This window comes from Nycticebus coucang, chromosome 6 (assembly GCF_027406575.1).
Source record: "Nycticebus coucang isolate mNycCou1 chromosome 6, mNycCou1.pri, whole genome shotgun sequence".
In the NCBI taxonomy this organism is placed as follows: Eukaryota; Metazoa; Chordata; class Mammalia; order Primates; family Lorisidae; genus Nycticebus; species Nycticebus coucang.
The window spans coordinates 42,839,949-42,860,419 of NC_069785.1; the positions used below are offsets into that span (position 1 = coordinate 42,839,949).

The 20,471-nt window shown below is 48.7% G+C and overlaps 1 protein-coding gene and 1 pseudogene across 2 annotated transcripts; both read right to left on the reverse strand.

Annotated features, from left to right (window-relative positions):
• Positions 1–1,277: 1,277 nt before the first annotated feature.
• On the reverse strand, positions 1,278–3,319 carry RHOV (ras homolog family member V). Its single transcript, XM_053595891.1, has 3 exons — positions 3,014–3,319; positions 2,770–2,828; positions 1,278–2,579 (listed from the first exon to the last, which is right to left on the reverse strand). The coding sequence occupies exons 1-3, from the start codon at positions 3,219–3,221 to the stop codon at positions 2,136–2,138; spliced, it is 711 nt and encodes a 236-aa protein (XP_053451866.1). The 5' UTR covers positions 3,222–3,319; the 3' UTR covers positions 1,278–2,135.
• Positions 3,320–8,639: 5,320 nt separating this feature from the next.
• LOC128589027 (60S ribosomal protein L17-like) lies at positions 8,640–9,222 on the reverse strand (annotated as a pseudogene). Its single transcript, XR_008380832.1, has one exon. The product of XR_008380832.1 is annotated as a 60S ribosomal protein L17-like (transcript).
• Between the last annotated feature and the right edge of the window lie 11,249 nt (positions 9,223–20,471).

The following is a 20,471-nucleotide window of genomic DNA, read 5'->3' on the forward strand; positions in this document are numbered from 1 at the left end:
ATCCCTAGTATAAAAAGAAAAATTGAGGGTGGCGCCCGTGGCTCAGTGAGTAGGGCGCCGGCCCCATATACTGAGGGTGGCGGGTTCAAACCCAGCCCCGGCTGAACTGCAACCAAAAAATAGCCGGGCGTTGTGGCGGGCGCCTGTAGTCCCAGTTGCTCAGGAGGCTGAGGCAGGAGAATTGCGGAAGCCCAAGAGCTGGAGGTTGCTGTGAGTCCTGTGACATCATGGCACTCTACAGAAGGCGGTAAAGTGAGACTCTCTCTACAAAAAAAAAAAAAAGAAAAAGAAAAATTGAGGCAAAGAGGATCTCGCGAGCCCAGGAGTTTGAGGTTGCTGTGAGCTATAATCCTCAGCACTCTACCCAGGGCAGCAGTATGAGACTCTTGTCTCAAAAAAAAAGTTCCTTTATAGCTGGGCATTGTGGTAGGCACCTGTAGTCCCAGCAACTAGGGAGGCTGAAGCAAGAGAATCACCTAAGCCCAAGAGCTGGAGGTTGCTGTGAGCTGTGATGCCACAGCACTCTACCAAGGGTGACAAAGTGAGACTCTGTCTCTAAAAGAAAGAAAAAAGTTCCTTTAAGCTTCAATTCCAGCAAATGTTCTTTGGATCCTCATTCCTCTCCAAGTCCTCTCCCAATGAACCACAGTTGCACAGGATTTCTGGGGCCAAACCTTTTTACATTGTTTACAACCAGCACCCTGACCTTCACTTAGGTCAGTGGTTCTCAACCTTCCTAATGCCCTGAGATTTTAATACAGTTCCTGTGGGTCACGACCCACAGGTTGAGAACTGCTGACTTAAGTGCTGAGGTGCCCAGACTGGCCAGTGGTTGAGGTTCAGGCTGTGCACTGGAGGGAGAGGTCCCCCAACCTGATATCCTAAGCCCCATGGACTGTCAGAAGGATGGGAGCAGAAAGGTTAGGCGGCTGGGGATTGCCCGAGTCCCAGGGCTGAGTAGTGCTCCAGAAAGGAGAGAGGAGGGGCCCCACCTGCCTGGTGAGGTCATGGGAAAGCAGTGCTGGCGCTGACACCTGGGGAAACCCGTTTCTAGGCTGCTTCCCACGCTAGCTCTCCTGGGAACCAGCAAAGCCCCAAGTGGGGAGCCCACACCTGCCCCCCCCATCCAGTTCCCATCATACTGCTCTCCCAGTCCAGCCCCACCCTTCAACCTAGCCTCAGTCCTTTGGTACCCACCCTGTCTGTACAGGCAGTTGGCCCCTGACCAGGGTTCTGAGGGTGCAGCGACCGCTCCAGGAAATGACAAAGACAGCAGCTTCACAAACTTAAGGTTTTATTTGGAGAGTCTGCACTGCACTACCTTCTTAGCTGTGTGATCTTGAGGAAAGGATGACTCCTAATCCCTTCCTCCTTTAGGCTCTAATTTGCAGCTCCTCCCCCTCCCTTTGCTGGTCTTGACTCTCACTTCCTGCCCTACTCCTGGCCCAGCCAGTTTGGGCAGTACCTAGGGAGCCTCGAGACCCAGTTCTTCCCAGGGACCAGCTGGCCCGGCCTTGGGGGTGGAAGGCAGCCCAGGTGTCAGCCTGTTCCTCAGCTGGCCCACTTCCCTGCTCTTCCCCTCCTGTCTTCCTCCTTCCAGGCCCAGGCCTCACTTTCTGTTCCCTCTCTTAAACACCCACTGGCCTCTGTCTTACCCACTCCATCCAAACCATTTCTAAATCAGGGCTGAACACCTTCTACCTTCAAGATGCCCCAGTGTTCCCCAGGCTCTTCTCCACCTCTGTGCCAAGGAGGAGGTGGTGACCACAACACGAGGGATCCTAATTTAGCCAGGCTGACCCAAGGGCCCATGATAAGAAACTGGGAATTGGATCTCAAACTCCTCAGAGGTGGATGATCTTGTTAGGTCCATCCTATGAAAATCAAAGTGCTGGGTTTTCTCTGCGAGCCCTGACTGGAGAAATCCAAATCAGAGCCTTCTCTCTTCCAGGCCCTAGGCTCACCCTAGCACATAAGAGTAGGCAGTTAGAGGCCCATGTGCCCACAGTGTTCAGAAGGGAACTGAATTCTATGGGATGGCCAGGCCTTGCCAGTAGCCCCCTCAAAGGCCCCATGCCCCAGGTTCCAGAAGTCTCTGGCCTCCGGCCTACTACTGGCTATGTTACCATAGCTGCTCAAACAAAGCAGAAGAATTTCTTCCAGCGGCAGCGAGAAAGGGTGCGCACACCTTTGGCATTCAGTTTCTTCTCCAGGCGGGCTTTGTGCTCAATGGCACTGAGAATGGCAGAGTCAAACACCTCCTTTAAGTTCTTCTGTGTCAAGGCTGAGCACTCAAGGTAGCAGCAGGCCCGGATCTTCTCGGCCAGACCCTGAGCCTGGGGTTGGGGCACAGGGCCCTCCCGACCCCCCTGGTCCAGCTGAATCAGTACATTGACATCGTCCCTCAGGTCTGCCTGGGTGCCCACCAGCAGCACAGGTGCCTGGGGGTTGTGAGTACGGATCTCTGGCAGCCATTTCTCTGTGATGTTTTGGAAGGAGCTGGGCTGCACCACACTGAAGCATGCCAAGAAGACATCGGTATCAGGGTAGCAGAGGGAGCGAAGGCGGTCAAAGTCCTCCTGGGGTGGGAAGGCCAGGTGTTAGTAGGATTATTCCCTGCCACATGGAACAGGAATTCACTTCTCACCAAGGGCTGGGGCCTGAGACTCCAAGAGCCCAAGGCCTTCTCCATTTCTGCTCCATGTGGGGTCCTCCCAGACTTCAATCTACCTCCCCCAAGACCAATAGAGGATGCTCCCAGCTTCTCACCTGCCCAGCTGTGTCCCAGAGCTCAATGCGCACAGGGGCTCCATCCACCAGGACTTGCACTGCAGGGAGACACTGAGTTAGGAAGAGCGTCCTGGATCCCACTAGGCCTCGCCAGCGCCACCTCGAGGGCCGGTCCCGCCTCCTACCCGGGGTCTTCCGTGCCCTCCCGCCGCGACGCGCGCCTGGTATACCCAGAGCACAACCTTATGCTTAGCCACGCGGCCGCCGAGGCCGTTAAACGTACCGGAGAAGGTGTCCAGCGCTGTGGGCCGGTAGCGCGCGGGGTACCCATTGCAAGTGTAGCTGACGATGAGGCTGCTCTTGCCCACCGCCCCGTCGCCCACCAGCACGCACTTGATGCCCAGCTCCGGGGACGCGCTACGCCGCCGCGGAGGAGGGGTCGGGGCCCGGAGCGGGGGCGGCTCGGCCTCATTCAGCTCCCGCGGTGGCATGGCCCGCTCCAGGAGCAGCAGAGGGGCCAGCCCCGGACCAGGCTCCGCTGCGCTCGAGGAAGCAGATTCTGCTGACAGTCGCTGAGTGTGCTGGTCCTGGCTGGGCGCGCTGTCCCAGCTCTACCCGCGGGTATATATGCAGGGCCCTGCCCACCTCATCTGCATGTCCCGAGCGGCCTGGGACCCAGCCCACTGGCCCGACCCTCCCTAAGCCCGGCGAGGCCAGGCAATCTCAAAACACTGGGAGGAGGAAGAGCAGGCAAAGCTGACACTCAAAAGAACCACACAAGTACAAAGACAAAGAACCGCCAAATAAGAATATCAAGAAGAGACAGACATCCAGGATTTATTGTTAGGAGGAAGAAGCAAGTTGCAGAACATATCACATGCTCAAGTTAAACAAATGTTCCAATGAAACCTTTTTCAATTTAAAACAAAAAATGTACATATGTATGTATGAATATTTAAAACGCTGAAATAGGGCGGCGCCTGTGGCTCAGTGAGTAGGGCGCCGGCCCCATATACCGAGGGTGGTGGGTTCAAGCCCAGCCCCGGCCAAACTGCAACAAAAAAATAGCCGGGCCTTGTGGCGGGCGCCTGTAGTCCCAGCTGCTCGAGAGGCTGAGGCAGGAGAATCACATAAGCCCAAGAGCTGGAGGTTGCTGTGAGCCGTGTGACGACGCCACGGCACTCTACCGGGGGCAGTAAAGTGAGACTCTGTCTCTACAAAAAAAAATAAAAATAAAAAAAATAAAACGCTGAAATAATTTTATTAGTGTTGTTGACCCTTGAACAATGCAGAGATTAGGGGCACTGACACCCCTGCAGTCAAAAATCCACATATATATATATTTTTTTTTCGGTAGAGACAGAGTCTCACTGTACCGCCCTCGGGTAGAGTGCCGTGGCGTCACACAGCTCACAGCAACCTCTAACTCTTGGGCTTACAGGATTCTCTTGCCTCAGCCTCCCGAGCAGCTGGGACTACAGGCGCACGCCACAATGCCCGGTTATTTTTCTGTTGCAGTTTGGCCGGGGCTGGGTTTGAACCCGCCACCCTCTGCATATGGGGCCGGCGCCCTACTCACTGAGCCACAGGCGCCGCCCCACATATATATATTTTTAAAATCCACATTTAACTTTTGACTCCCCCAAAGGTAATAGCTGACTATTGACTGGAAGTCTTACTGATAACATCAATAATTGATTAACACATGTTTTGTATATGTATCATATACTGTATTGTTACAATAAAGTAAGCCACAGAAAATAAAATATTAAGAAAATTGCAAGGAACTGGCATGGTGGCTCATGTCTGTAACCCTAGCACTCTGGGAGGCTGAGGCAGGAGGATTGCTTGAGCTCAGGAGTTCAAGACCAGACTGAGCAATGCGAGTCCCCTATTTCTACTAAAATAGGAAAATTAGCCAGCTGTGGTGGCCCATGCCAGTAGTCTTAGTCCAGAGGCCAAGGCAGGAGGATCATTTGAGCTCAAGAGTTTGAGGTTAATGTCAGCTAGGCTGAGGTCATGGCACTTTAAGAGAGACTCTGTTTCAAAACACAAAAACAAAAAGAAGAAAAGAAAAGATAATCGTAAGGAAAATATATTTACCCTTCATTAAGTGGAAGTGGATCTTAAAGGTCTTATAGGCCAAGGAAGAGGAAGTCTGTCTTGCTGTCTTGCAGCGGCAGAGGTAGAAGTGGAGGAGGTGGAAGAGAAGGTAGGAGGGACACGCATAAGAGTGTAACTTGTTTTTGTTTTGTTTTTTTTAAGAGTTTCACGGGTGGCGCCTGTGGCTCAAGGAGTAGGGTGCTGGTCCCATATGCCGGAGGTGGGGGTTCAAACCCAGCCCTGGCCAAAAACCACACACACACACACACACAAAAGAAGAGTTTCACTTTGTCACCCTCGGTAGAGTGCTGTGGCATCACAGCTCACAGCAACCTCCAGCTCTTGGGCTTAGGTGATTCTCTTGTCTCAGCCTCCTGAGTAGCTGGGACTACAGGTGCCTGCCACAACACTGGGCTATTTTTTGTTGCAGATTGGCCAGGGCAGGGTTCAAACCCACCACTCTTGGTATATGAAACCGATGCCCTACTCACTGACCCACAGGTGCCACCCAGGGGTGTAACTTTTGTTTAAAAAAATCCACATATAGGCTCAGCGCCTGTGGCTCAAGAGGCTAAGGCCCTAGCCACATACACCTGAGCTAGTGGGTTCGAATCCAGCCCAGGCATGCCAAACAACAATGATGGCTGCAAACAAAAAATAGCTGGGCATTGTGGCGGGCACCTGTAGTCCCAGCTACTCACTTGAGCCCAGGAGTTGGAGGTTGCTGTGAGCTCGCGGCACTCTACCCAGGGCTTGAGGCTCTCTCTCTCTCAAAAAAAAAAAAAAATCCACATATAGGCTGAGTGTGGTGGCTCACCCCTGTAATCCCAGCAATGTGGAGGCCAAGGTGGGTGGATTGCCTGAGTTCACAGGTTCAAGAACAGCCTAAGCAAGAGTGAGACCCCGGTCTCTAAAAATAGCTGGCGTTATGGCAGGTACCTGGAGTCCCAGCTACTCAGGATGCTGAGGCAAGAGAATCATTTAAGGCTCAGTGCCTGTGGCTCAAGTGGCTAAGGTGCCAGCCACACACACCTGAGCTGGCGGGTTCAAATCCAGCCCGGGCCTGCCAAACTACAATGATGGCTGCAACCAAAAAGTAACCGGGCATTGTGGTGGGCACCTCTAGTTCCAGCTACTTGGGAGGTGGAGGCAGTAGAATCGCTTGAGCCCGGGAGTTGGAAGTTGCTGTGAGCTGTGATGCCATGGCTCTCTACCCAGGGTGACGGCTTGAGGCTCTTTCTCAAAAAAGAAAAAAAAGAGAATCGCTTAAGCCCAAGAGTTGGAGGTTGCTATGAGCTGTGATGCCATAGTACTCTATTGAGGGTGACAAAGTGAAACTCTGTCTCAAAAAAAAAAAAAAAAAATCCACATATTAGTGGACCTGCACAATTCAAACCCATGCTCTATATACAGATCATACAGAGGCAGAGAAACTCAAGCATGAACACAGCAGGCAGGAATGTACTGTATTCCCTTTCACCTGAGAGCTTCCCTTAGCCTCAGCCTGAGGCAGTGTTTGAATACCTTCACTCTCCTGTGCTATAGGAACTGGGGGTGTTGAGAAGCTAGCTGGAGAGGCTCTTCAAGGGCTATTCCCCATTTGTTTTTTTTTTTTTTTTTTTGTAGAGACAGAGTCTCACTTTATGGCCCTTGGTAGAGTGCCGTGGCCTCACACAGCTCACAGAAACCTCCAACTCCTGGGCTTAGGCAATTCTCCTGCCTCAGCCTCCCGAGTAGCTGGGACTACAGGCGCCCGCCACAACGCCCGGCTATTTTTTTTTGTTGCAATTCAGTCGGGGCCGGGTTTTGAACCTGCCACCCTCGGTATATGGGGCCGGCACCCTGATCACTGAGCCACAGGTGCCGCCCGCTATTCCCCATTTGTATAAATCCCCAAAGTACCTAATATTATCTTCATCATCATCAAAAGCATGTAATTACCTATTTGCAAATGCTGTTCTGGGCCACCCACTGACCTTACCCTAGAAGGAGTTTGCAGACTGAGACAAGATCTCCCAGATAGCCCTAGGAAGGTCACTTAGAGAGCAAGTGAAGTATAGCCTGATGCTAATTTTGTCCCTTTATTGCAGCCACACTGGAGTGCCACAGGCCCAGAATCCTTTCTCTGATCTCCAAGTCAGTCTTTCATCTCAGTCTATATAAAGATCGTTGAAAACACCTTCACACAGGGAGTCAGCCATGCCTGAGTTTTGGGAAAAGAGAGAGTTGGGATAGAAAGGGGACAGTATATATTAAAGAGAAGAGATAATCCTACTTCTCAATGAGTTGGTGGCATAAAAATCTATGAATCCAAAACAAATCTCTAAATCTCTTGGAAAAAGGCTTAAGTTCCTTGATATTTTCTTTTTCTTTATTTTTGAGACAGAGTTTCACTTTGTTACCCTCAGTAGGGTGCCTTGGCGTCACAGCTCACAGCAACCTCAAACTCTTGGGCTTAAGCGATTCTTTTGCCTCAGCCTCCCGAGTAGCTGGGACAACAGGTGCCTGCCACAACACCCAGCTATTTTTTTTGTTGTAGTTGTTGTTTAGCAGGCCCGGGCCGTGTTCGAACCTGCCAGCCCCAGTGTATGTGGCCAGCGCCCTAACTGCTGAGCTACAGGGGCAAGTCTCCTTGATATTTTCTTTTCCCTTTCCCCTTCCTTTTCGCCTGTCAAAAGGAAAGGACAACAGCTAGAAAGTTGCTGTGTTAACTACTAAAATCTTGACTATAGGGTGGTAGAGTGCTGGCCCCATATGCTGGATGTGGTGGGTTCAAACCCAGCCCCAGTCAAAAACTGCAAAAATAAAATAAAATCTTGACTATAGAAAAATAGTAGGATCCTCTGTATCCATTTCTGCACCCAATGTCTACATCATACATTCCCTATACTGGAATGTCTGGGGATGCCATTAATCCCCCAATTATAGCTCCCAAACCTCAAAGACCTCTCAAGTATATCCACATAAGTTTATTCATCTAGCAAGTAAAAGAGATTGTTAAATGTTTTCCAGCCTTTGTATCCCCCTGGAAAGTCCAAAAACTGTTCCTTTTTCTGTCCTGAAAAAGGCAGAGGATTTTTTTTTTTTTTTTTGAGTCAGAGTCTCAAGCTTTTGCCCTGGGTAGAGTGCTGTAGCATCATAACTCACAGCAACCCCCAACTCTCGGGCTCAAAGGATCCTCTTGCCTCAGTTTTTCTATTTTTAGTAGAGATTGGGGGTGGGTGTCTCCCTTTTGCTCAGGCTAGTCTCGAACCTGTGAGCTCAGGCAATCCACCTACCTCGGCCTCCCAGAGTGAGAGGATTACAGGTGTGAGCCATCTCACCCAGCCTAAGGCAGAGGATTTTTTTTGTTGTTGTTGTTGTTGTTGCAGTTTTAGGCCAGAGCTGGGTTTGAACCCGCCACCTTCGGTATACGGAGCCGGCACCCTACTCCTTTCAGCCACAGGCGCCGCCCAAGACAGAGGATTTTAAAAGACCTGGACATCAGAAGACCTGCCCCAGTGTTCCCAGTTCTTTAGGTCACTACCTGTGTGACTCCTGCAAGATCACTTCTTCCATCTGAGTTCTGTAAAATGACAGGTGAAGTGTGTTTATTTCTGAAAATCTTTCTGTTGCTAGCAATCTGAGATTCAGGGATCCTAGGGAAGATGCCTCAGCCCAAGTTTCTGGGACAAAAGTACTAAACACACACATACATACAAGTGCCCTTTTTTTTTTTTTTTACAGTACTCTTTTCTTATACCTAGTTTTTTTTTTTTTTCCTTTTACTGTTATTTGCATTTATTTTATGTTGCATCTCTTCCCGTGCCATAAGTTTTTGTTTCTTCAGTTTCTTCTGGGATCTCTTTTTCTTCTGTGCTACCTCTTCTTCTGGTTTGGGAACAATCTGTTCCTTTTCAGTAAGGATCATCTCAATGTGGCAGGGGGAACTCATGTATGGGTTCATGCAACCATGAGCTCTGTAAGTTCGGCGACGCATCTTGGGTGCTTTGTTCACTTGGATATGCTCAATGACCAGAGAATCTACATCTAAACCCTTAAGTTCAGCATTACTCTCTGCATTTTTAAGCATATGCAGCAAAAATTCAGCACTCTTTTTGGGCCACTGACCCTGTGTCCAGCCCCACTGTTTGGCCTGGGCACACCTACCAACTCCACCATTATAAAGTCGGAATGGTACACATTGTTTCTTTAAGGTGACATCCTTCAGATACTTGGTGGCTTTTCCTATATGCATACCCTTGATGGCCTGGGCAGTTTCACGTGTGTTCTTAAAGTGAACACGAAGATTTGAGCCTCTTGACTTGCATGACTTTGTGGGGTTTTCTGGGTCAAGTGAATAGCGAACCATTTTCATAGATCACCTCAGGCCGCTTAGGGGAAGAGAAAGCTCTTATACCTAGGTTTTAATAATAGTTTTCAGCTCACACCTGTAATCCAGGCACTTTGGGAGGCCAAGGCCAGAGGATTGCTTATGGTTAGGAGGTTGAGACTAGCCTGAGCAAAAAGTGAGACACCACCTGCTTTGTCTCCAAAAATAATAGTAAAGTTACCCGGGTGCGGTGTCACACACCTATAGTCCCAGCTATTGGAAGGCTGAGGCAGGAGGATCATTGAGTCTGAGAGTTTGAGGTTGCTGTGAGCTATGACACCACCACCACTGTACTCCAGCTCAGGCAACAGAGTGAGAAATTGTCTCCAAAAAGTAGTAATAGTTTTATTGTAGCTATAAATTTGATAATCCTGTGTAATCATTTTTGCAGATAAGAAAGGTATAAATACAGGAATGGGAGAGATGTCTAAGGGGCATGAGCAAAAGGCCTGACTTGGCCTGAGACAGGCCATTCCTTTCTGGCCTCATGGGTGCAGACACCTTACGTAGGTCCCTCTCTCTGAGCTGGTTTAGGGACAGTCTTGTCAGCAAGAGGAGGAGGGAGGAGACAAGCTGGGGAGCTGGTGAGTCACCTATTTCTCAGCCAAGGACTTGCAATTCTGGCTGCAAATGCTGGGAAAGTTACCTCCTAAGAGTGGGTTGGGTCTTATTCCTGCCCACCTGCCAGATCTTCTGCTGCAACTTCTAGCTAGAACATTTGCTAGGATTAAAAAACTTGGCCCTGATCACTCAAGGTGGCTCACACCTGTAATCCCGGCACTCTAGGAGGCTGAGGCAGGAGGATCCTTTGAGCTCAGGAGTTCAAAACCAGCCTGAACAAGAGGGAAATCCCGCCCCAACTCCCCAAAATAAAAAAATTAGCCGGGCGTCATGGTGCACACCTGTACTTTCAGCTACTTGGGCGGCTGAGGCAGGAGGATTGCTTGAGCCCAGGAGTTTGAGGTTGCAGTGAGCTATGATGATGACACTAGCTGGGGCAACAGAGAGAGACTGTCTCAAAACAAGGCTGAGGACGTAGCTTACGCATATAATTCTAGCACCCTGGGAGGCTAAGGCAGGTGGATTGCCTGAGCTCAAGAGTTCCAGACCAAGCCTGAGCAAGAATAAGACCCTGTCTCTACTAAAAATAGAAAAACTAGGGCGGTGCCTATGGTTCAAAGGAGTAGGGCGCTGGCCCCATATACCAGAGGTGGCGGGCTCAAACCTGGCTCCGGCCAAAAACTGCAAAAAAAGAAAAAGAAAAGAAAAACTAGGCCAGGCGCAGTGGCTCATGCCTGTAATCCTAGCACTCTGGGAGGCTGAGGTGGGTGGATTGCTTGAGCTCACGAGTTCAAGACCAGTCTGAGCAAAAGCGAGACCCTGTCTCTACTAATAATAGAAAAAAATGAGTCACGAGGATTGCTTGAACCTAAGAGTTGAAGGTTGCTGTGAGATATGACTCCATGGCACTCTACCCAGGGTGACAGCTTAAGACTCTGTCTCAAAAAGAAAAAAAAAAAAAAAATAGAAAAGCTAGCCAGGGGTTGTGGTGCCTGCAGTCCCAGCTACTCAGGAGACTGAGACAAAAGGACTACTTGAGCCCAAGAGTTTGAAGTTATTGTGAGCTATGACACCATGGCACTCAATCCCAGGGCAATAGAGTCAGACAAAAAAAAAAAAAAAGACCATCATAAGGACATTTGTACTAGACTGTTGCAGATTAATTTACAATGGCTAAAAGGTGGAAACAACCTAAATGCACACCAACCTAGGAATGGATTAACAAGCTATGGTATAAATAGCCAGGCATCTTGGCGGGTGCCTGTAGTCCCAGCTACTTGGGAGGCTGAGGCAAGAAATACTCTTAAGCCCAAAGAGTTTGAGTTGGCTGTGAGCTGTAACCCCATGGCAATCTACCCAGGGCAACAGTGAGACCCTGTCTCAAAAAAAAAAAAAAAGAAATCATATGCCAAAAATATTAGTGATTTCTTTTTTGGAAGGAGTCCCTCCTAAGCCCTAAGGAGGATTTCAGGGAATTATGGGGCCCTGGAATGTCCCAGGGGCACCTCCCTTATAATTCCTGCCCTGGGGAACGGGGGCTACACAGGGAGGCCGACCCTCTGACTGACGAATCTCACTGGGACCTCCAAATGTTATATTCAAAGGGAGCGGAATAGAGAAATGCCAGCACAAGAAGTCCAAATTAAGCAAGGGTCCTTTATTGATCAGCCAAATGGAGAGCAGGCTCACTCCTCAAAGTCTCTCCACTAGTGATTTCTTTTTTTCAGATAGCTGAAACCTAATTATGTACTAAAATTTTATTCAAATTAAAGAACTGAAAAGTATTTGATGTGCAAAGGACTTGTTACCTGGTCATTATTCTCTTTGTAGGAAACAAAGCCAATACTTCAAGTGATGTCTTTGCTGGAACCTCTGGAGATTTTTACACCCCCTGGCACCACTGCCAGCAATGCACCCTAGGTTGGGGGGTTTGGTGAGGTTTCCCCATTGTGAGAGACTGGTGTGAGGGGTGAGATTTTCTTTGTGGAGCAGGAGCAGGAAAGGTGGGAAGGGGACCTACCATTTTGTTGAGGCTCTGGAAAGTGATTCCCTTAAAATGCGTTTGTGTCCTGTGTCTCTTGGGAGATCATTTCATAACTGTAGGGATGTATGAACCTTGTTAGAGGACCCTGACCTGAGGATGCCCTCATTTCCCATCCAGACAAGTAGGGCTACTGGACTACAGCCCTAGGGGGATTGGGGGGATGAAAAAGGACCTGGGTATATGTACACCATGGAATACTATGCAGCCTTGAAGAAAGATGGAGACTTTACCTCTTTCATGTTTACATGGATGGAGCTGGAACATATTCTTCTCAGTAAAGTATCTCGAGAATGGAAGAAAAAGTATCCAACGTACTCACCCCTACTATGAAACTAATTTAGGACCTTCACATGAAGCTATAACCCAGTTACAACCTAAGAATAGGGGGAAGGGGGAGGTGGGTGGAGGGAGGGGCATTGAAAGGATCACACCTGTGGTGCATCTTACAAGGGTATATGTGAGGCTTGGTAAATGTGGAATGTAAATGTCTTAGCAAAGTAAGAAAATGCCAGGAGGGCTATGTCAACTAATGTGATGAAAATGTGTCAAATGGTCTATGAACCAAGTGTATGGTGCCCCATGATGGTATTGATGTACACAGCTATGATTTAATAAAAAAAAGAAAGAAAAAAAAAAGGACCTGGGTGAGGCTCTGACATTCCCTAAATGAGAGAAGGGGTGACTTTAACAGGGAGGAGACAGTTTTTGAGAATTTCAGATAGGTTTGGCTACATCTGGAAGGGAACCAAGCAAGTGAGAGGAGAGAAAATGGAGTGGAGAAATGTTTTTTTTTTTTTTTTGTAGAGACAGAGTCTCACTTTATGGCCCTCGGTAGAGTGCCATGGCATCACACAGCTCACAGCAACCTCCAACTCCTGGGCTTAAGCGATTCTCTTGCCTCCCGAGTAGCTGGGACTACAGGCGCCCGCCACAACGCCCAGCTATTTTTTGGTTGCAGTTTGGCTGGGGCTGGGTTTGAACCCGCCGCCCTCAGTATATGGGGCCGGCGCCTTACCGACTGAGCCACAGGCGCCGCCCGGAGTGGAGAAATGTTTTATAACGGCCTCTTTCTTTCAGTTTATTTTAACAGGAGCCAAAAATTGTGCCAGGCCCCATACCAGGAGGTGGTGTGCAAGAGACACTTGTTCCTGTCTGCCAAGAAAAAGAGAAGGGTGGGGGGTGCCTGATCCTGGCAAGAGAAGGGCATCAGGGCAGCTATTCTAGAGTGAGCAAATCCCCAAGATCAAATACTTCAATGTCTGGGGGAGTGTGGCGCATTCTGGGAACATCCTTAGATCAGCATACTTGGGGCACTGAGCAATGAGTACAGATGGAGACTAACTGGAGATGAAGCAAAGGACTACTGAATTTGCTTAAAATTTTGTTTAAAAAGTTGTAGCTATATCGTAATATTGTTTAAAATTGTGTGCATATGGCTCGGCGCCTGTGGCTCAAGCAGCTAAGGCACCAGCCACAGACACCTGAGCTGGTGGGTTCTAATCCAGCCCAGGCCTGCCAAAAAGCAATGATGGCTACAACCAAAAAATAGCTTTGGTTTGTGGCGGGTGCCTGTAGTCCCAGCTACTTTGGAGGCAGAGGCAGGAGAATCACTTGAGCCCAGGAGTTGGAGGTTGCTGTGAGCTGTGATGCTACAGCACTCTACCCAGGGCAACAGCTTGAGGCTCTGTCTCAAAAAAAAAAAAAAGTTGTGTACATATGCTATGATGATTAAAAGAAAAATTAGCACCCTGGGAGGCCAAGGCAGGTGGATTGCCTGAGCTAACAGGTCTCTAAAAATAACCAGGCGTCGTGGCAGGCGCCTGTAGTCCCAGCTACTCGTGAGGCTGAGGCAAGAGAGTCACTTGAGCCCAAGAGTTTGAGGTTGCTGTGAGCTATAACGCCACAGCACTCTATGGAGGGCAACTAAGTAAGACTCTGTCTCAAAAAAAAAAATAAATAAATTAGGTTGGGCACCCTCACGCCTGTAATCCTAGCCCTCTGGGAGGCTGAGGCAGATGGATGGATTGCCTGAGCTCACAGGCTCAAGACCAGCCTGAGCAAGATCAAGACCCCCCATATTTAAAAATAGCCAAGCGAGGGCAGCGCCTGTGGCTCAGTGAGTAGGGCGCCGGCCCCATATGCCAAGGGTGGCGGGTTCAAACCCAGCCCCGGCCAAACTGCAACAAAAAAATAGCCAGGCGTTGTGGCGGGCGCCTGTAGTCCCAGCTGCTCAGGAGGCTGAGGCAAGAGAATCGCGTAAGCCCAAGAGTTAGAGGTTGCTGTGAGCCTTGTGACGCCACAGCACTCTACCCGAGGGCGGTACAGTGAGACTCTGTCTCTACAAAAAAAAAAAAAAAAAAAATAGCCAGGCGATGTGACAGGCGCCTGTAGTCCCAGCTACTTGGGAGGCTGAGGCAAGAGTATCTCTTGAGCCTAGGAGTTTGAGGGAGCTGTGAGCTATGACGCCAAAGCACTCTACTGGGGGTAACAAAGTGAGACTCTGTTTCAAAAAAAAAAAAAAGTAAATGGAGGCTCGATGCCCATAGAACTGGTTATGGCACCAGCCACATACACTTAGGCTGGTGGGTTCGAGCCCAGCCTGGGCCTGCTAAAGCAACAATGACAACTGCAACCGGGTGTTGTGGTGAGCGGCTGTAGGCCCAGCTACTTGGCAGGCTGAGACAAGAGAATCGTTTGAGTCCAAGAGTTGGCGGTTGCTGTGAGCTGTGATTTTACAGCACGCTACTGAGGGCGATACAGTGAGACTCTGTCTCAAAACAAAAAATTAAATTGAAAAACAAATTCCTGGGCAGTGCCTGTGGCTCAAGGAGTAGGGTGCTGGCCCCATATACCAGAGGTAGAGAGTTCAAATCTGGCTCCGGCAAAAAAAACCTGCAAAAACAAACAAACAAAAAACCCCAGAAAAACAAATTCCTAAATCTCCCCTGAAGAATATCAAAGGATTTATGCTGATACTTCACTGTGAAGGAAGCAAAAACCCCTTCTCCTTAAGTGTAAGATGTGTAGTGATTTCCTTCAAAGAGTATAACATGGGAAAAGGAGAAAAGACTGTTTATGGTAGAGAAATCTGACAAGCACTGTATCAGTTAGATGATCAAAGTCAATATCAAAGTGATGAGTCATGTTGCTAGCATGCTCCCTTGATACAATGCAATAATGATAATGGTGCTTTATCACCCCCAAACCCATAAATAGCTCAAATCTAAACAGGAAACAAAATCAGACAAATTTCAATAGAGAACATTCTTTTGTTTTTTTTTTTTTTGTAGAGACAGAGTCTCACTTTACTGTCCTTGGTAGAGTGCCGTGGCGTCACACGGCTAACAGCAACCTCCAGCTCTTGGGCTTATGTGATTCTCTTGCCTCAGCCTCTCAAGCAGCTAGGAGTACAGATGCCTGCACAACGCCCAACTATTTTTTTGTTGTTGCAGTTTGGCCCGGGCTGGGTTTGAACCCGCCACCCTCGGTATATGGGGCCGGTGCCCTACTCACTGAACCACAGGCGCCGCCCTCAATAGAGAACATTCTACAGAATACCTGCCCAGCACTCAAAATTGTCAAGGTAATCAAAAATAAGGACAATCTGAAAAATTGCCCAAGCAAGAAGAGTTTAAGGAGACATAAAAACTGTTTTGTCCCCATACATACACACCTGTGATAAAGTTTAATTTATAAATTAGGTACAGGAAGAGATTAAGAACAATCATTAATAATATTATACAATTATAATAATGTACTATTAATAGAAGTTGTGTTAACATGGTCTTGCTTACAAAAGATTTTATTGTACTACACTTGTCTAATTGCAGGCCTCAGCTGACCACAAGTACCTGAAACCAAGGAAAGAGAAACTGTAGATAAGAGGGGGAGGAGGAACCACTGTACTTCAAATGTACACAGGAGCCAACTGAGCTTCCAAAAGCCAAAACTGCAACAATTACAGCAATAAAATAAAGTAGTGGGCGGCGCCTGTGGCTCAGCGAGTAGGGCGCCGGCCCCATATGCCGAGGGTGGCTGGTTCAAACCCAGCCCCGGCCAAAAACCACAAAAAAAAAAAATAGCCAGGTGTTGTGGCGGGCGCCTGTAGTCCCAGCTGCTCAGGAGGCTGAGGCAGGAGAATCACATAAGCCCAAGAGCTGGAGGTTGCTGTGAGTCCTGTGACGTCACGGCACTCTACCGAGGGCAGTAAAGTGAGACTCTGTCTCTACAAAAAAATAAAAAATAAAAACATAAAATAAAGTAAAATAAAGTGGTATTGGATTAGAGCACAAAGTATAAATTTCCATGTGTCTATACAGATACTATATAAATAATCTAATATATAAATAAATAGGGATAACAGACAAATCTCCCATATGAAATAATTGCAAATAACATATGTGTACTCTGCCCTCAAGGAGACATACCTCTCACACCTTAAGTGTGAGCTTCCCATAGTAACTTTCTTCCAAAGACTACAGTATGAGAAGAGTTTTTTTTTTTTTTTTTTTTTTTTTTTGTAGAGACAGAGTCTCACTTTATGGCCCTTGGTAGAGTGCCGTGGCCTCACACAGCTCACAGCAACCTCCAACTCCTGGGCTTAATTAAGTGATTCTCTTGCCTCAGCCTCCCGAGTAGCTGGGACTATAGGCGCCCGCCACAACGCCCGGCTATTTTTTGGTTGCAGTTTGGTCGGGGCCGGGTTTGAACCCGCCACCCACGGTATATGGGGCCGGCGCCTTACCGACTGAGCCACAGGCGCCGCCCTGTTTTTTTTTTTTTTTTTTTTTTTATTTTGTAGAGACAGAGTCTCACTTTACCGCCCTCGGTAGAGTGCCGTGGCCTCACACAGCTCACAGCAACCTCCAGCTCTTGGGCTTCCGCGATTCTCCTGCCTCAGCCTCCCCAGCAGCTGGGACCACAGGCGCCTGCCACAACGCCCGGCTATTTTTTTTTTTGTAGAAACAGAGTCTCACTTTACTGCCCTCGGTAGAGTGCCGTGGCGTCACACAGCTCACAGCAACCTCCAGCTCTTGGGCTTATGTGATTCTCTTGCCTCAGCCTCCCGAGCAGCTGGGACTACAGGCGCCCGCCACAACGCCCAGCTCCCCGGCTATTTTTTTGTTGCAGTTGGGCCTGTGCTGGGTTTGAACCCTCGGTATATGGGGCCGGCGCCCTACTCACTGAGCCACAGGCACCACCCGAGGTTTTTTGCTTTTGTTTTTTTTTTTTTAAGGTAACTTTATAGTAGATAATCCTGGCAAACACTTCTTCAGCAAGTTGGTCAAGATTACCTGTGATAAATTAGGTTGATATTATGCACCCTTCCTATCATGTGATGAGGATGTAATGAGGTATGCTGGATGGCATCCTGCACCAGAAAGGGCATTAGATAAAAACTAAGAGAAGCTGTATACACTGTATGAACTTTAGTTAAAAATAATGCATTGGTACTGGTTCATTAATTTTTTTTTTTTTTTTGAGACAGAGCCTCAAGCTTTCACCCTGGGTAGAGTGCTATGGCAACACAGCTCACAGCAACCTCCAACTCCTGGGCTCAAGTGATTCTTCTGCCTCAGCCTTCCAAGTAGCTAGGACTACAGGCACCTGCCACAGTGCCTGGCTATTTTTTGGTTGCAGCCGTCATTGTTGTTTGGCAGGCCCGGGCTGGATTTGAACCTGCCAGCTTAGGTGTATATGGCTGGCACCTTACCCACTTGGGCCACATGTGCCAAGCCTCATTATTACTTTTTTTTTTTCAGACAAAGTCTCAAGCTGTCGGGGAGGCGCCTGTGGCTCAGTTGGTAGGGCGCCAGCCCCATGTACCAAGGGCGGTGGGTTCAAACCTGGCCTCAGCCGAACTGCAACAAAAAAATAGCCGGGTGTTGTGGCGAGTGCCTGTAGTCCCAGCTACTCGGTAGGCTGAGGCAAGAGAATCGCTTAAGCCCAGGAGTCGGAGGTTGCTGTGAGCTGTGTGATGCCCCGGCACTCTACCGAGGGCAATAAAGGGAGAGACTCTGTCTCTACCAAAAAAAAAAAAAAAAAAATGGGGAAAGTCTGAACCTGTCTGTCGCCCTGGGTAGAGTGCTGTGGCATTGTAGCTCACAGCAACCTCCAACTCTTGGGCTCAAGCAATCCTCTTGACTCAGTTTTCCTATTTTTAGTATAGACAGGGTCTCGCTTTTGCTCAGGCTGGTCTTGAACTTGTGAGCTCAAGCTATCCATCTGCCTCAGTTTCCCCTAGGATTATAGGCATAAACCACTGTGCCTGACCTGGTTTATTAATTTTAACACAGGTATTATGCTAATGTAAGATGTTCATAAGTGAAACCATATATGAAGTATATGGAAACTTTCTTTCTTTTTTTTTTTTTTTGGTAGAGACAGAGTTTCACTTTATTGCCCTCGGTAGAGTGCCGTGGCATCACACAGCTCACAGCAACCTCCAACTCTTGGGCTTAGGCGATTCTCCTGCCTCAGCCTCCCAAGTAGCTGGGACTACAGGCGCCTGCCACAACGCCCGGCTATTCTCTTATTGCAGTTTGGCTGGGGCTGGGTTTGAACCCTCCACCCTCGGCATATGGGGCCGGCGCCCTGCTCACTGAGCCACAGGCGCCGCCCTATGGAAACTTTCTGAACTATCTTTTCCATAAATCTAAAATTGTTTTTGTTGGCTGGCTGCAGGGGTTCATGCCTATAATCCCAGCACTCTGGCCAAGGTGGGTGGATTGCTTGAACTCAGCAGTTGAAGACCAGCCTGAGCAAAAGCGAGATCCTGCCTCTATTAAAAATAGAAAAAACTGAGGCAAGAAGATCACTTGAATCCAAGAGCTGGAGGTTTCTGTGAGCTATAACGCCACAGCACTCTATCCAGGGTGACAGCTTGAGATTCTGTCTCAAAAAAATAAAATAAATTGTTTTTCATGGGCAGCACCTGTGGCTCAAAGGAGTAGGGTGCTGGCCCCATATGCTGGAGGTGGTGGGTTCGAGCCCAGCCCCGGCAAAAAAAAAAAAAACTGCAAAAAAATTGTTTTTCATTTATCTATTTATTTATTTATGAGACAGGGTCTCACTTAGTCACCCTTGGTAAAGTGCCATGGCATCATAGCTCACAATATCCTCAAACTCTTGGGCTCAAACGATTTTCTTGTCTCAGCCTCTCAAGTAGCTGGGACTACAGGTGCCTGCTACAATGCCCGGCTAATTTTTTTTGTTGCATTTTGGCCAGGGCCGGGTTTGAACCCAACCTGCCACCCTTGGTATATAGGGCCAGCACTGGACTCACTGAGCCACAGGCGCTGCCCCAATGCCAGCTATTTTTAGAGACAGGGTCTAGCTCTGGCTCAGGCTGGTCTGGAACTCATGAGCTTAGGCAAACCGCCCATGTAGGCACGCAAAGTTCTATGATTACAGGGGTGAGCCACCTCCTCTGGCCTATAATCTAAAATTCTTTTTAAAAAGAATATCAAGGCCGGGTGTGGTGGCTCATGTCTGTAATCCTAGCACTCTGGGAGGCCGAGGCCGGTGGATTGCCTGAGCTCAGGAGTTCGAAACCAGCGTAAACAAGAGGGGGACCCTGTCTCTAAAAATAGCCATGGCTCAGGGGCAGCACCTGTGGCTCAAAGGAGTAGTGCGCCGGCCCCATAAGCCAGAGGTGAGGAGTTCAGGTCCAGCCCTGGCAAAAAACTGCAAAAAAAAAAACAAAACAAAACATGGCTCAGGGCCCATAGTTCAGTGAGTAGGGCGCCAGCCACATACATCTTAGCTGGCAGGTTTGAGCCCTGCTTGGGTCTGCTAAACAACAATGACAACTACAACCAAAAAATAGCAGGGTAGGGCGGTTTCTGTGGCTCAGTCGGTAAGGCGCCGGCCCCATATACCGAGGGTGGTGGGTTCAAACCTGGCCCCGGCCAAACTGCAACCAAAAAAAAAAATAGCCGGGCATTGTGGCAGGCGCCTGTAGTCCCAGCTACTTGGGAGGCTGAGGAAAGAGAATCGCTTAAGCCCAGGAGTTGGAGGTTGCTGTGTGAGGCCACGGCACTCTACTGAGGGCCATAAAGTGAGACTCTGTCTCTACAACAACAACAACAAAAAAAATAGCAGGGTGTTGTGGCGGGTGCCTGTAGTCCCAGATTCTTGGGAGGCTGAGGCAAGAGAATCGCCTAAGCCCAGGAGTTTGAGGTTTCTGTGAGCTGTGATGTCATAGCACTCTACCCAGGGTGACATAGTGAGACTCTGTCTCAAACTAACTAACTAACTAAATAAATAAATAAATCCAGGTGTTGTAGCAGGTGCCGATAGTCCCAGCTACTGGGGAGGCTGAGGCAGAAGGATCACTTGAGCCTGGGAGTTTGAAGTTGTTATGAGCTGTAACAGCATGGCAGTCTACCCAGGGTGACAAAGTGAGCATCTGAGTCAAAAAATAAATAAATAAATATCAATTTTTTTCCAGATGGGCAAACTGGCACGCACCTGTAGCCTCAGCTACTTTTTTTTTTTTGGCCGGGGCTGGGTTTGAACCCACCACCTCCAGCATATAGGACCGGCGCCCTACTCCTTGAGCCACAGGCGCCACCCAGCCTCAGCTACTTTTGAGGCTGAGGTTTGAGTCCAAGAGTGTGAGCCTGCAGTGAGCTATGATGGAAAGGAAGGAAGGAAGGA

Excerpts from the sequence above, each read along its gene's own strand:
- RHOV (XM_053595891.1), bottom strand. The coding sequence starts at position 3,221 with ATGCCACCGCGGGAGCTGAATGAGGCCGAGCCGCCCCCGCTCCGGGCC. Across the intron at positions 2,829-3,013 it reads AGCGCTGGACACCTTCTCCG|TGCAAGTCCTGGTGGATGGA; the intron begins GTACGTTTAACG and ends GTCTCCCTGCAG. Across the intron at positions 2,580-2,769 it reads TCTGGGACACAGCTGGGCAG|GAGGACTTTGACCGCCTTCG; the intron begins GTGAGAAGCTGG and ends TTCCCACCCCAG.